Raw genomic sequence first — 17,776 nt, 5'->3', positions numbered from 1 at the left:
ATTCACTCCCATTCACTCAGCACACTCCATAACCTAACATCATTCATCATTCACTCAGCACACTCCATAACCTAACATCATTCACTCCCATTCACTCAGCACACTCCATAACCTAACATCATTCACTCCCATTCACTCAGCACACTCCATAACCTAACATCATTCACTCCCATTCACTCAGCACACTCCATAACCTAACATCATTCACTCCCATTCACTCAGCACACTCCATAACCTAACATCATTCACTCCCATCCATCTAACTCATTCACTCCCATTCACATCATTAGTCCAGTGCAGGGTAGTGAGTCAACAGTCACACTCCATAACCTAACGAGGCATGCATCCACATAACCTAACATCATTCACTCCCATTCAGCATCAGCACACTCCATAACCTAACATCATTCACTCCCATTCACTCAGCACACTCCATAACCTAACATCATTCACTCCCATTCAGCACTCAGCACACTCCATTAACCTAACATCATTCACTCCCATTCACTCAGCACACTCCATAACCTAACATCATTCACTCCCATTCACTCAGCACACTCCATAACCTAACATCATTCACTCCCATTCACGTCAGCACACTCCATAACCTAACATCATTCACTCCCATTCACTCAGCACACTCCATAACCTAACATCATTCACTCCCATTCACTCAGCACACTCCATAACCTAACATCATTCACTCCCATTCACTCAGCACACACTCCCTAACATCATTAACTCCCATAACATCAGCACACTCCAAATACCACACATCATTCCTCCAGATGTCTCCCACTCAGCACACTCCATAACCTAACATCATTCACTCAGCACATCCATAACCTAACATCAGCACACTCCATAACCTAACATCATTCACTCCCATTCACTCAGCACACTCCATAACCTAACATCATTCACTCAGCACACTCCATAACCTAACATCATTCACTCCCATTCACTCAGCACACTCCATAACCTAACATCATTCACTCCCATTCACTCAGCACACTCCATAACCAAACATCATTCACTCCCATTCACTCAGCACACTCCATAACCTAACATCATTCACTCCCATTCACTCAGCACACTCCATAACCTAACATCATTCACTCCCATTCACTCAGCACACTCCATAACCTAACATCATTCACTCCCATTCACTCAGCACACTCCATAACCTAACATCATTCACTCCCATTCACTCAGCACACTCCATAACCTAACATCATTCACTCCCATTCACTCAGCACACTCCATAACCTAACATCATTCACTCCCATTCACTCAGCACACTCCATAACCTAACATCATTCACTCCCATTCACATCAGCACACTCCATAACCTAACATCATTCACTCAGCACACTCCATAACCTAACATCATTCACTCCCATTCACTCAGCACACTCCATAACCTAACATCATTCACTCCCATTCACTCAGCACACTCCATAACCTAACAACACCCCCATTCACTCAGCACACTCCATAACCTAACATCATTCACTCCCATTCACTCAGCACACTCCATAACCTAACATCATTCACTCCCATTCACTCAGCACACTCCATAACCTAACATCATTCACTCCCATTCACTCAGCACACTCCATAACCTAACATCATTCACTCCCATTCACTCAGCACACTCCATAACCTAACATCATTCACTCAGCACACTCCATAACCTAACATCATTCACTCCCATTCACTCAGCACACTCCATAACCTAACATCATTCACTCCCATTCACTCAGCACACTCCATAACCTAACATCATTCACTCAGCACACTCCATAACCATACTCAGCACACTCCATAACCTAACATCATTCACTCCCATTCACTCAGCACACTCCATAACCTAACATCATTCACTCCCATTCACTCAGCACACTCCATAACCTAACATCATTCACTCCCATTCACTCAGCACACTCCATAACCTAACATCATTCACTCCCATTCACTCAGCACACTCCATAACCTAACATCATCCCATTCACTCAGCACACTCCATAACCTAACATCATTCACTCAGCACACTCCATAACCTAACATCATTCACTCCCATTCACTCAGCACACTCCATAACCTAACATCATTCACTCCCATTCACTCAGCACACTCCATAACCTAACATCATTCACTCCCATTCACTCAGCACACTCCATAACCTAACATCATTCACTCCCATTCACTCAGCACACTCCATAACCTAACATCATTCACTCCCATTCACTCAGCACACTCCATAACCTAACATCATTCACTCCCATTCACTCAGCACACTCCATAACCTAACATCATTCATCCCATTCACTCAGCACACTCCATAACCTAACATCATTCACTCCCATTCACTCAGCACACTCCATAACCTAACATCATTCACTCCCATTCACTCAGCACACTCCATAACCTAACATCATTCACTCCAATTCAATCACACTCCATTAACATCATTCACTCCCATTCACTCAGCACACTCCATAACCTAACATCATTCACTCCCATTCACTCAGCACACTCCATAACCTAAACATTCACTCCCATTCACTCAGCACACTCCATAACCTAACATCATTCACTCCCATTCACTCAGCACACTCCATAACCTAACATCATTCACTCAGCACACTCCATAACCTAACATCATTCACTCCCATTCACTCAGCACACTCCATAACCTAACATCATTCACTCCCATTCACTCAGCACACTCCATAACCTAACATCATTCACTCCCATTCACTCAGCACACTCCATAACCTAACATCATTCACTCCCATTCACTCAGCACACTCCATAACCTAACATCATTCACTCCCATTCACTCAGCACACTCCATAACCTAACATCATTCACTCCCATTCACTCAGCACACTCCATAACCTAACATCATTCACTCCCATTCACTCAGCACACTCCATAACCTAACATCATTCACTCCCATTCACTCAGCACACTCCATAACCTAACATCATTCACTCCCATTCACTCAGCACACTCCATAACCTAACATCATTCACTCCCATTCACTCAGCACACTCCATAACCTAACATCATTCACTCCCATTCACTCAGCACACTCCATAACCTAACATCATTCACTCCCATTCACTCAGCACACTCCATAACCTAACATCATTCACTCCCATTCACTCAGCACACTCCATAACCTAACATCATTCACTCCCATTCACTCAGCACACTCCATAACCTAACATCATTCACTCCCATTCACTCAGCACACTCCATAACCTAACATCATTCACTCCCATTCACTCAGCACACTCCATAACCTAACATCATTCACTCCCATTCACTCAGCACACTCCATAACCTAACATCATTCACTCCCATTCACTCAGCACACTCCATAACCTAACATCATTCACTCCCATTCACTCAGCACACTCCATAACCTAACATCATTCACTCCCATTCACTCAGCACACTCCATAACCTAACATCATTCACTCCCATTCACTCAGCACACTCCATAACCTAACATCAACATCATTCACTCAGCACACTCCATAACCTAACATCATTCACTCCCATTCACTCAGCACACTCCATAACCTAACATCATTCACTCCCATTCACTCAGCACACTCCATAACCTAACATCATTCACTCCCATTCACTCAGCACACTCCATAACCTAACATCATTCACTCCCATTCACTCAGCACACTCCATAACCTAACATCATTCACTCCCATTCACTCAGCACACTCCATAACCTAACATCATTCACTCCCATTCACTCAGCACACTCCATAACCTAACATCATTCACTCCCATTCACTCAGCACACTCCATAACCTAACATCATTCACTCCCATTCACTCAGCACACTCCATAACCTAACATCATTCACTCCCATTCACTCAGCACACTCCATAACCTAACATCATTCACTCCCATTCACTCAGCACACTCCATAACCTAACATCATTCACTCCCATTCACTCAGCACACTCCATAACCTAACATCATTCACTCCCATTCACTCAGCACACTCCATAACCTAACATCATTCACTCCCATTCACTCAGCACACTCCATAACCTAACATCATTCACTCCCATTCACTCAGCACACTCCATAACATCACATCCCATTCACTCAGCACACTCCATAACCTAACATCATTCACTCCCATTCACTCAGCACACTCCATAACCTAACATCATTCACTCCCATTCACTCAGCACACTCCATAACCTAACATCATTCACTCCCATTCACCAGCACACTTAACCTAACATCATTCACTCAGCACACTCCATAACCATCATTCACTCCCATTCACTCAGCACACTCCATAACCTAACATCATTCACTCCCATTCACTCAGCACACTCCATAACCTAACATCATTCACTCCCATTCACTCAGCACACTCCATAACCTAACATCATTCACTCCCATTCACTCAGCACACTCCATAACCTAACATCATTCACTCCCATTCACTCAGCACACTCCATAACCTAACATCATTCACTCCCATTCACTCAGCACACTCCATAACCTAACATCATTCACTCCCATCCATAACCTAACATCATTCACTCCCTCAGCACACTCCATAACCTAACATCATTCACTCCCATTCACTCAGCACACTCCATAACCTAACATCATTCACTCCCATTCACTCAGCACACTCCATAACCTAACATCATTCACTCCCATTCACTCAGCACACTCCATAACCTAACATCATTCACTCCCATTCACTCAGCACACTCCATAACCTAACATCATTCACTCCCATTCACTCAGCACACTCCATAACCTAACATCATTCACTCCCATTCACTCAGCACACTCCATAACCTAACATCATTCACTCCCATTCACTCAGCACACTCCATAACCTAACATCATTCACTCCCATTCACTCAGCACACTCCATAACCTAACATCATTCACTCCCATTCACTCAGCACACTCCATAACCTAACATCATTCACTCAGCACACTCCATAACCTAACATCATTCACTCATCATCAGCACACTCCATAACCTAACATCATTCACTCCCATTCACTCAGCACACTCCATAACCTAACATCATTCACTCCCATTCACTCAGCACACTCCATAACCTAACATCATTCACTCCCATTCACTCAGCACACTCCATAACCTAACATCATTCACTCCCATTCACTCAGCACACTCCATAACCTAACATCATTCACTCCCATTCACTCAGCACACTCCATAACCTAACATCATTCACTCCCATTCACTCAGCACACTCCATAACCTAACATCATTCACTCCCATTCACTCAGCACACTCCATAACCTAACATCATTCAGCACTCAGCATCACAACTCCTAACCTTACATCATTCACACACCGAGAACCAAACACGTAACAGTCCCATGCACGTCAGCAGGTACTCCCTTGTATAAGTAGACACATTCACTCCCAGTGTCAGCACCACGTCCATAACCTGAGGTATCATTCACTATGTCTCCCCAGTTGAGTCGTGTCAGTACACTCCATAACCTAACATCATTCACTCGCAGCACATTCACACTTAATTAACCAAACCCAACGTCAGTTAGCTCAGTCAGCACTATTGATTCTAGTAACCATCATGAGTCACTTCACTGTCAGCACACTCCCAGACTTGTAACAACGGGTAGGTATTCCCAGTTCAGTCACGTCAGCACAAGTCCATAACGTGTGAACAGTAGTTCAGGCATCCCATTTTCAGTCAGCACACGCAGCGTGGTGAGTTATTGGATTGTTAACAGTCAGTCCCAATCGTGTCCCAAACCAGAAGTCCTCAGCACACTAAGTGAGGGTAACACTCGTCGTCAGGATTGGTTTCCCAGTCGCATCAGCGCCACTCAACCCGACAGCATACATCGTCGAGGCACACCCTCCATTGGTCTGTACAGTGCGATGGCTTCACTCAGCACACTCCATAACCTAACATCATTCACTCCCATTCACTCAGCACACTCCATAACCTAACATCATTCACTCCCATTCACTCAGCACACTCCATAACCTAACATCATTCACTCCCATTCACTCAGCACACTCCATAACCTAACATCATTCACTCCCATTCACTCAGCACACTCCATAACCTAACATCATTCACTCCCATTCACTCAGCACACTCCATAACCTAACATCATTCACTCCCATTCACTCAGCACACTCCATAACCTAACATCATTCACTCCCATTCACTCAGCACACTCCATAACCTAACATCATTCACTCCCATTCACTCAGCACACTCCATAACCTAACACTCTCATTCACTCAGCACACTCCATAACCTAACATCATTCACTCCCATTCACTCAGCACACTCCATAACCTAACATCATTCACTCCCATTCACTCAGCACACTCCATAACCTAACATCATTCACTCCCATTCACTCAGCACACTCCATAACCTAACATCATTCACTCCCATTCACTCAGCACACTCCATAACCTAACATCATTCACTCAGCACACTCCATAACCTAACATCATTCACTCCCATTCACTCAGCACACTCCATAACCTAACATCATTCACTCCCATTCACTCAGCACACTCCATAACCTAACATCATTCACTCCCATTCACTCAGCACACTCCATAACCTAACATCATTCACTCCCATTCACTCAGCACACTCCATAACCTAACATCATTCACTCCCATTCACTCAGCACACTCCATAACCTAACATCATTCACTCCCATTCACTCAGCACACTCCATAACCTAACATCATTCACTCCCATTCACTCAGCACACTCCATAACCTAACATCATTCACTCCCATTCACTCAGCACACTCCATAACCTAACATCATTCACTCCCATTCACTCAGCACACTCCATAACCTAACATCATTCACTCCCATTCACTCAGCACACTCCATAACCTAACATCATTCACTCCCATTCACTCAGCACACTCCATAACCTAACATCATTCACTCCCATTCACTCAGCACACTCCATAACCTAACATCATTCACTCCCATTCACTCAGCACACTCCATAACCTAACATCATTCACTCCCATTCACTCAGCACACTCCATAACCTAACATCATTCACTCCCATTCACTCAGCACACTCCATAACCTAACATCATTCACTCCCATTCACTCAGCACACTCCATAACCTAACATCATTCACTCCCATTCACTCAGCACACTCCATAACCTAACATCATTCACTCCCATTCACTCAGCACACTCCATAACCTAACATCATTCACTCCCATTCACTCAGCACACTCCATAACCTAACATCATTCACTCCCATTCACTCAGCACACTCCATAACCTAACATCATTCACTCCCATTCACTCAGCACACTCCATAACCTAACATCATTCACTCCCATTCACTCAGCACACTCCATAACCTAACATCATTCACTCCCATTCACTCAGCACACTCCATAACCTAACATCATTCACTCCCATTCACTCAGCACACTCCATAACCTAACATCATTCACTCCCATTCACTCAGCACACTCCATAACCTAACATCATTCACTCCCATTCACTCAGCACACTCCATAACCTAACATCATTCACTCCCATTCACTCAGCACACTCCATAACCTAACATCATTCACTCCCATTCACTCAGCACACTCCATAACCTAACATCATTCACTCCCATTCACTCAGCACACTCCATAACCTAACATCATTCACTCCCATTCACTCAGCACACTCCATAACCTAACATCATTCACTCCCATTCACTCAGCACACTCCATAACCTAACATCATTCACTCCCATTCACTCAGCACACTCCATAACCTAACATCATTCACTCCCATTCACTCAGCACACTCCATAACCTAACATCATTCACTCCCATTCACTCAGCACACTCCATAACCTAACATCATTCACTCCCATTCACTCAGCACACTCCATAACCTAACATCATTCACTCCCATTCACTCAGCACACTCCATAACCTAACATCATTCACTCCCATTCACTCAGCACACTCCATAACCTAACATCATTCACTCCCATTCACTCAGCACACTCCATAACCTAACATCATTCACTCCCATTCACTCAGCACACTCCATAACCTAACATCATTCACTCCCATTCACTCAGCACACTCCATAACCTAACATCATTCACTCCCATTCACTCAGCACACTCCATAACCTAACATCATTCACTCCCATTCACTCAGCACACTCCATAACCTAACATCATTCACTCCCATTCACTCAGCACACTCCATAACCTAACATCATTCACTCCCATTCACTCAGCACACTCCATAACCTAACATCATTCACTCCCATTCACTCAGCACACTCCATAACCTAACATCATTCACTCCCATTCACTCAGCACACTCCATAACCTAACATCATTCACTCCCATTCACTCAGCACACTCCATAACCTAACATCATTCACTCCCATTCACTCAGCACACTCCATAACCAAACATCATTCACTCAGCACACTCCATAACCTAACATCATTCACTCCCATTCACTCAGCACACTCCATAACCTAACATCATTCACTCCCATTCACTCAGCACACTCCATAACCAAACATCATTCACTCCCATTCACTCAGCACACTCCATAACCTAACATCATTCACTCCCATTAGCATCAGCACACTCCATAACCTAACATCATTCACTCCCATTCACTCAGCACACTCCATAACCTAACATCATTCACTCCCATTCACTCAGCACACTCCATAACCTAACATCATTCACTCCCATTCACTCAGCACACTCCATAACCTAACATCATTCACTCAGCACACTCCATAACCTAACATCATTCACTCCCATTCACTCAGCACACTCCATAACCTAACATCATTCACTCCCATTCACGTCAGCACACTCCATAACCTAACATCATTCACTCCCATTAGCACTCAGCACACTCCATAACCTAACATCATTCACTCCCATTCACGTCAGCACACTCCATAACCTAACATCATTCACTCCCATTCTCATCAGCACACTCCATAACCTAACATCATTCACTCCCATTCACTCAGCACACTCCATAACCTAACGGCAGGTGACATGCTTTCATTACTTCACTTGCATGCTTGTTGTGCACCCTGTGGTCCCCAGGATTTGGACATCGCCTTATCGGTTCCTCCAGAGAATGTAATTGAATAGCCTGCTGTATGGAATACCCTGCTGCGACCGGTGCTCAGCTAAGCTGCCCAGGCAGGATGAGCATAGATCCTGCGCCAGATGCCTCGGGCCAGAGCATGCGGCCAAGGCACTGGCAGGTGAGCTGGACTGCTCTCCCTGTCGGAAGTTCTCAAGGAGAACAAAGCGACAGAGAGCAGCCCTATCCCCAGCAGAGTCTCTCTCCTCAAGCCATGGGAGAATGAGATCGGTGGTCCAAGAGCCTCCGCAGAGGTCATCTAGGAGCCCCCATGCTACAGTGACCAGGGAACTCTCCCGCACAACCGGGTTACCCTTCCCTTCTATACCACCAGTACAGAGGCGCAGGCACCTCTCAGGGCAAGAGAGATGGTCACCGCCGAGGCAGTACCACTCAAGGGTAAGCTCACCAGGGGACAGAAGGTTGCCGCGCAGGCACCGCTCCCCTTTCCCAGGGGATAGGAGGTCGCCACGCAGGCACCGCTCCCCTTTCCCACGCAGGCGCAGACGTTCTTCATCGCTGTCACCTTGGAGGCGCCCAAGCTTCGCCGAGCTGGCAGAGACTGTCAGGTCTCAGCAAACTATGCTGGAGACCCTATTAAAATCCCAAGGCAGGCCTCCCCCTGCCACCGGGCAGCCCCAGCCCCCACAGTCTCGTTCTCCGTACCCTCTGCCTAGACCACCTAGCCCAGACGAGCTGTCCTTCATGGCGTCCAGGTCGGACGTGTCGGACCCAGCCACCTCTGTCGGGCAGGCCACAGTGGGGAACACCCTGCTGCCCATGCCACACGTGTCCCAGAGGGAGGAGTTCCGGGCTCTAATGCAGCGGGCAGCTGCAGCTACGAATGTCCTATGGCCGGTGGAAAAGGAGGGAAAGGAGAACTGCTTCCTCCAGCAGAGAGGGCATCTACAGCATGCCCTCCCCTTATGCCAGGACTTCTTGGATTTGGTGTGCTCCTCCTAGGGCAACCCAGCTGGAAGGTCGCCTCAAAGTTCTCGTGCCTTCCAGCTTACAGTCAGCGCCCAAGGTGGCATGCACAGCCTGCTGGGGTAAAAAGGTCTGACCACCACCCTCCACCCCAGAGTAGGCAATCAGGCAGGGCCAGCGGCAGGGGACCACCGCAGGCCAGGGGTAACCAGTTCACCGGTTGGAGACCGAAGACGGGGCCTAAGAAAGACCGGCCCCCTCCCAAGCCCAAGGGAGACCGCCCCTGAGGGGCCCCGGCTGCCACCAAACCCCCCCCCACAACTGGACTGTCCAACGGCAATAACCCATGGCAAGGCTGCACCCAGGACTCCTGGGTGCTAACGACTATGAGACACAGATACATTCTACAATTCTCCATAGGTCCGCCAACCTTCAAGAATGTGCTCCTCATGACCGTCGAACCAGCGAGCGCGATACTCCTTCAACAGGAGATCGCCAATCTTCGAAGGAAAAATGCTGTACACTTACTAAGTCCAAGCGATGCCCTCAGCGGCTTTTTCTCCAGGTACTTCCTGGTGCCCAAAAGGGACGGCAGTTTCAGACCAATTCTGGACCTCAGGGTCCTCAACTTGTTCCTCAAACAGAGAAAGTTCAACATGTTGACAGCACAGCGTAGGGAGAAGTTTCGACCGGCACGAGTTGATCTCTTTGCCACAGCCGAGCCCACTCATTGCCCCCTATGGTTCTCCATGGAGAGATGGGGGGCCCCCTGGGAGTAGACGCGCTAGCTCACCCCTGGCTACAGGGGCTCTTGTGTGCGTTCCCTCCGCTACCATTAATACCCCTGACACTAGACAGGATCAGGGTGGAGAGAGCACAGGTTCTGCTGGTTGCACCCAGATGGCCGAGAAGCCCCTGGTTTTCTCTCCTCTCCGACATGTTGTCGAATCAGCTGTGGCAGCTCCCACTACGCAAGGATCTCCTGAGCCAAGCGAAGGGGTTATTATGACACCCGAACCCAGCCCAGCAACAACTCTGGGTCTGGCCGTTGAACGGAGCCGTCTATTCAGACGAGGTTTGCCAGATGCAGTAGTAGAGACACTACAGTCTGCTAGGGTGCTGAGGATAGAGCCCAGTACTCACATAAATGGAAAGTTATCCAAGACTGGTGCCTTGCCGAAGGTCACGATCGGGTGACTTGCCCGATTGAAACGATATTAATCTTTTTACAACACCTGTTTGACGCAGGAAAATCAGCGTCCACTTTGAAGGTATACCTGTCCGCAATATCAGTGTGCCATGACAAAACTGACTTGGTGTCCCCTGGGGGACATTTCCTGGCAGTGCAATTTCTTAAAGGGGCTCGGAGGCTTCCTCCTCCCATGAAAAGTATGGTCCCCAAGTGGGATCTGGAACAGTTCGGGCTCTACGCTGTTATTTGGATAGGACGGCGTCCTGGAGACAGTCCAACCAGCTGTTTGTCTGCTACGGATCCCGATCTAGAGGTCAGGCCCTATCGAAGCAACGTCTAGCGCACTGGGTGACAGATGCAATACGCTTGGAGTATGAACAGACGGACTCCCCGTTACCGGGGGACATTACGGCCCATTCTACCAGGGGCCAGGCAACTTCGTGGGCTTTCCTTCATGGCGCCTCCTTAGATGAGTTATGCAATGCTGCTACATGGACAGGTAGCCAGACATTTGTGCATTTTTACCGCCTTGATGTGACAAACTGAACGAGACCCACTCTGGGCTCTAGAGTTTTGCAGGTGGCATGCCCTTAGGCATCATGTGGTCTCAGTTGCTATCGCCGTGGGGCTGGACTGTCGGTAATATGGACCCACGACAGCTTTGGTATAGTTTTCCCATTTGGTAATGGTTGTCATTCAAATTGAAAGGGAACGTTAGGTTATTACCATAACCCTGTTTCCCTGAAAAGGGAATGACAACCATTACCCTTTGAAGTCGTGTCCCCAGCTGACCTCTGTTTTCGAAAGAAAATGGCGATGTGCTACTGTGAGGACGTCCCTCTTCAATATAAGGTGGGCAGGACTTCCCCCTCACAGCAGGGCCCTGATAGGGCAGCTTTTGTATATTTGCTCAGAAATTGACGGTCAGAGAGGCTCTTCCAATTCGGTAACGGTTGTCATTCTCTTTTCAGGGAACCAGGGTTATGATAATAACCGAACGTTTTCATTTACATTTAGTCATTAAAGTAGGTTAAGAAAAAAAACAAGTTGGGCCCTGGAGCAAAGATGTGTAAAGATGTGCAAACAGCAAATATTCTGGAGAGCCCAAGAGCAATATAACTGTAGATCTGATCAGGTCCCTACATATTCTAAATATGGATGCACTCTCTGGATGTACTTTGTGAAAGCTACAATACCTCAAGCCAGTTAAGCTAAGTCTAGCTTTCTTTAATTCCCCAAACACACTGACCAGTGCTGAATCCGCATGACAAATCAAATAAATATGTGAATATAATTTACACACGACTTGGAGAAACAGTTTAGAAACATAAACCAGTGTGCAGTTGAATACATAACAATTGAGGATGTGGACAAACTGTGCCTGAATACAACACTGTACCGTATAATAAACTCTAGCATGTCCTGCGGTATATTGCAGGAAACAATGGTGTTTTTATATGGACGATGAAGCAGAATGCACAAAAGCACACAATGTGGGAGGGTTCTTTAAACACTCCGATCCCTGTACAGAACTGCACAGGTGTGCAGCTTTGCAGCTTTCAACACCATCACATTGCCTGCAAACATTGAAAGAGGCCCACCTGCTACAGGAACGATGTTCTGTTTCCCAAAAAGAGGACCTGGAAGAATAAAAACAGATATCACCTCAGTGCAGCTCTGAAACAATTGAAAACATTACAGCTGGGAAACAGGAATCAGGGATCTACAGTCAGTGCATGTGAGCTGTGCCTGCGATACCATGCAAGTGAGAATGAGAGGTTGATGAGCCTGCTGTCTCTCTGTCTGTGCCTCCTAGCCCCCCCAGACTGGAACCCAGGCCTCCAGAGATGAATTGAATTAGCAATGGCTTCTATCTACTGTACAATATGTGGATCTCATGTATTCTTTGTACAAGTTGTGTTTTTAACAAGAAAACCTCAGTGGCCTCCTGTAACAGTTTGGCTTTAGTGGTGACATCAGACCAGAAATGAACACAGCACTGTAAGTGAACTGCTGATTGAAATGCGCTGCTGCGCGGTTTATTTAATCAGACAGAAAATAAAAGATTGTAATAAAAACACTGAACAAACAAAATGGCACGGTGGCCAAACAGACAGACCGACAAACAAACAAACAAACAGGCAGCTAGACAAACAAACAAACAAAAAACAGACACAGACAGCGGACAAACAGAAAACAAGTACCGTGGTGCTTGTCCAGCACTTAGTAGCAATTGCTTATTTTAAATGAATTCTCCTCCCTCTCACCCGTTCTCCACTCACCAAACACACAACACAGGCCCTCTTTTATGCAGCTGTACTGAGACTCAATTGCTAATCAATCATTCAACTGGAATCTCGGTACACTTGCATGTGAATTAATTAGTGCACATCTGCATGTGAATTAATTAGTGCGATCACATTATGCACGTTTAATTTTCACTTGACGTGATTATGCAATCATCGTGCCTAAATACAAATTACTTTAAACTCGCGTGCTCATGACCCACATTATATCCCATGTACCAGCTACAATACACCAACATTAACACATCACACGCAACATACAACACACAAATACACACAGAGGCGGGGCACACTGCCACACCTCCACAAAATCAAACCATGATTCGTTGGGTAGTTGAGGGGAAAAGTGCAGTTTGAATAACAGTCATACCATTCTAAACTGTCTCCTGCATAGCATCTGGTTAGAAGCTCACACAGGCCCCGGACCCAGTCCTAGCTAGCAGAACCTCCTGTTTAAGTATCATTATTATTATTAATATTATTGAAATATTAAAACTAGGAACAGCTAATGCGTGCAGCAAGCATATAAAACAGTGAATCACTGAGCTAGAAGAATGACGATTAGAATAATGAATAGAATTAGTTTCCATAAATAGATGGTCACACACAGTGGAACGTATAAAAAAAATAACACTGCAGAAACAGATGCCAACATGATCCGCACAGAGACTTATGACATGCAGTGATGCGATGCGCTCACAAACACGCAGTGATGCGATGCGCTCACAAACACGCAGGGATGCGATGCGCTCACAAACACGCAGGGATGCGATGCGCTCACAAACACGCAGGGATGCGATGCGCTCACAAACACGCAGTGATGCGATCCCCTCACAAACACGCAGTGATGCGATCCCCTCACAAACACGCAGTGATGCGATCCCCTCACAAACACGCAGTGATGCGATGCGCTCACAAACACGCAGTGATGCGATGCGCTCACAAACACGCAGGGATGCGATGCGCTCACAAACACGCAGTGATGCGATCCCCTCACAAACACGCAGTGATGCGATGCACTCACAAACACGCAGTGATGCGATCCGCTCACAAACAGTATGCAAATCTATTTGAATCGTTTGGTATAATCTAATTGACTCATTTTTGTACAATGACGTAATTTGAAAACACAACAATAAAATATTTAATTAAAAATGTAATCTTTTGTTTTTCTCATAAGTAACAAAACACAGTTCCTGAGGAAGTCTATATCAGGACTGTTGAACGGATGGCTCTTGAGCCCTACACGTCTACTGAGCGCCACAATCCGGCTCTTAAAGTCTCCCATTGAAGGGTTCTCATGGAAAGACTGTGAGGACAATCTGCTGCAGTCTAGGCTGAAGCAAGCAGTGAAAATGCTAATAAACTGATGCTGTGTTTAAACACTCACATACTGGATCTGTGTCTATAACTCTTCTACCTGGAGTGTCTGTGTTTCTAATCACTCAGCTATTTGAATCTTTTATGTCAGTCTTTATTTTTTATGTTAGTAATACATATGGCTCCTTAAGAGCTCCCTACTCATCGGTATAGCTCTTTTAATCCAAGTTTTGATGCAGTTCTTATAAAGGTTTCCCATAGTAAAAGCACAGCAAACTGTAATAAAACACAGCAAAAGCATGGTAAAGCATAGATAAGCATTGCAGCCCCTTGCAGGGTAAAGTACCATTTCAGACATTGCAAACCCTAGTAAACTATGGCAAGTGAACAGTATAGCCAAGGGAAAAACCTAGGAAAACTGCAAAATTTGTAAATGTTTGTGGGGGAGCCCTATACTAACTGGTTTACTTCCAGTATGATAATGACATTTGAAAAACAACAAAAACATTTTGAATAGACAACAATTCAAATTAACAAGTTCAAATCAACAAAGCACTGTACCATGCACAAGTGTTCTTTTCAAAAGACATTGAACTTAATTTAACATTTGCACATTGAGCACTTCTGAGTGCTTCGTCGTTATGGATGATAAAAGTGCAGGAATACAGAACCTGTTCCCACCCTGTCCATAACTGTGTACTGGACCCGTCTCCCTCCAGCCCTTTACTTGAAATCAATGAAGACTCACAGATGCAGATGGGAAGGAGGACCCGCAGCATCATGGTATCCAGGATGAGTTGCTCTCTCACCCACACTAGAGTAAGATTCTGGTGAACTGAAGAATCGCAATCGTGCTGCACTGCAGACACTAAACACGGACAGGGCAGGGCTGGACACACACCATCCCTTCTCCACACACACCCTCCCCTCTGCACAGAACTGCACACACATCCTTCCCTTTCCAAACACTTCCTCCCCTCTGCACAGAACTGCACACACATCCTTCCCTTTCCAAACACTTCCTCCCCTCTGCATAGGGCTGCACACACACCCTCCCCTCTGTACAAGGCTGCACACACACCCTCCCCTCTGCATAGGGCTGCACACACACCCTCCCCTCTCCACAGAACTGCACACACACCCTCCCCTCTGCACAGGGCTGCACACACACCCTCCCCTCTCCACAGAACTGCACACACACCCTCCCCTCTGTACAGGGCTGCACACACACCCTCCCCTCTGTACAGGGCTGCACACACACCCTCCCCTCTCCATCACCTCTGAATCATTGTGGTACTTTTTTGACATCTTTTTTAGTTGCTCTTGTCACTTATTTTTAAATGTGTTTCCTCAGGGCTGAACACACACCCTCCCCTCTGCACAGGGCTGCACACACACCCTCCCCTCTGCACACACACCCTCCCCTCTGCACACACACCCTCCCCTCTGCACACACACCCTCCCCTCTCCACACACACCCTCCCCTCTGCACAGGGCTGCACACACACCCTCCCCTCTGCACACACACCCTCCCCTCTCCACACACACCCTCCCCTCTGCACAGGGCTGCACACACACCCTCCCCTCTCCACACACACCCTCCCCTCTCCAAAGAGCTGCACACACACCCTCCCCTCTCCACACACACCTTCCTCTCTACACACACATCTGCCCGTCTGCACACACACCCTCCCCTCTCCACACACACCCTCCCCTCTGCACAGGGCTGCACACACACCCTCCCCTCTACACAGGGCTGCACACACACCCTCCCCTCTCCAAAGAGCTGCACACACCCCCTCCCCTCTCCACACACACCTTCCTCTCTACACACACACCCGCCCGTCTGCACACACACCCTCCCCTCTCCATAGAGCTGCACACACACCCTCCCCTCTACACAGAGCTGCACACACACCCTCCCCTCTCCACACACACCTTCCTCTCTACACACACCCTCCCCTCTCCACACACACCCTCCCCTCTCAACAGAGCTGCACACACACCCTCCGCACTCCACACACACCTTCCCGTCTGCACACACACCCTCCCCTCTCCACAGAGCTGCACACACACCCTCCCCTCTGCACAGGGCTGCACACACACCCTCCCCTCTCCACACACACCCTCCCCTCTCCACAGAGCTGCACACATACCCTCCCCTCTTCACACACACCCTCCCCTCTGCACAGGGCTGCACGCACACCCTCCCCTCTCCACAGAGCCGCACACACACCCTCCCCTCTGCACAGGGCTGCACACACACCCTCCCCTCTCCACAGAGCTGCACACACCCTCCCCTCTGCACAGGGCTGCACACACATCCTCCCCTCTCCAAACACACCCTCCCCTCTGCACACACATCCTCCTCTCTCCAAACACACCCTCCCCTCTCCACACACATCCTCCTCTCTCCAAACACCCTCCCCAACCTTTCCTAAGCTTTACTACAGTACTTCAATATCTGTAGTGTCGTGGAAATTCTACTGAAAGGAAGAGAGACTGTACCTTCTCAAACAGCAAGCTTTATTAAGATTTGCAAACCTGGAGCTTAGTCACAACACTCAGTGCAGAGTTAGTTAGAGAACAAGCCTGCATAGCTCTGCCAAACTTGAATATTTATAGATATCTCTGCAAACTATCCACAAGATAGTTGGGTATGTAGCAATTTGAGCGAAACTCATAGAGAAGACGGAAAACATATTTTTAGTAGAACATACGGTCAAAAGGGTGGTTCAAAAATTCTCTTCATGATTCATAACTTCTACTTCTGCAATTGGTTGTCACACGTCAGCGTTCACATTTAGAAGACTTTGTGT

At 47.0% G+C, this 17,776-nt stretch overlaps 1 protein-coding gene across 1 annotated transcript in view; it reads right to left on the bottom strand.

Moving 5' to 3' along the window:
- LOC121304016 (deleted in malignant brain tumors 1 protein-like) overlaps positions 1 to 15,882 on the bottom strand; it is a 36,794-nt gene extending 20,912 nt beyond the window's left edge. Inside the window, exons 1-2 of the mRNA XM_041234957.1 lie at positions 15,706 to 15,882; positions 12,933 to 12,971 (exon numbers count right to left, since the gene is read on the bottom strand). Of these exons, the coding sequence (XP_041090891.1) occupies positions 12,933 to 12,971; positions 15,706 to 15,739 (73 nt within the window). The 5' untranslated portion in view covers positions 15,740 to 15,882. The remainder of the gene's footprint in view (positions 1 to 12,932; positions 12,972 to 15,705) is intronic.
- Between the last annotated feature and the right edge of the window lie 1,894 nt (positions 15,883 to 17,776).

Source organism: Polyodon spathula, chromosome 36 (assembly GCF_017654505.1).
Source record: "Polyodon spathula isolate WHYD16114869_AA chromosome 36, ASM1765450v1, whole genome shotgun sequence".
NCBI lineage: Eukaryota > Metazoa > Chordata > Actinopteri > Acipenseriformes > Polyodontidae > Polyodon > Polyodon spathula.
Note: the sequence above shows the minus strand (reverse complement) of the source record. Positions and strands in the feature narration are given on the sequence as shown.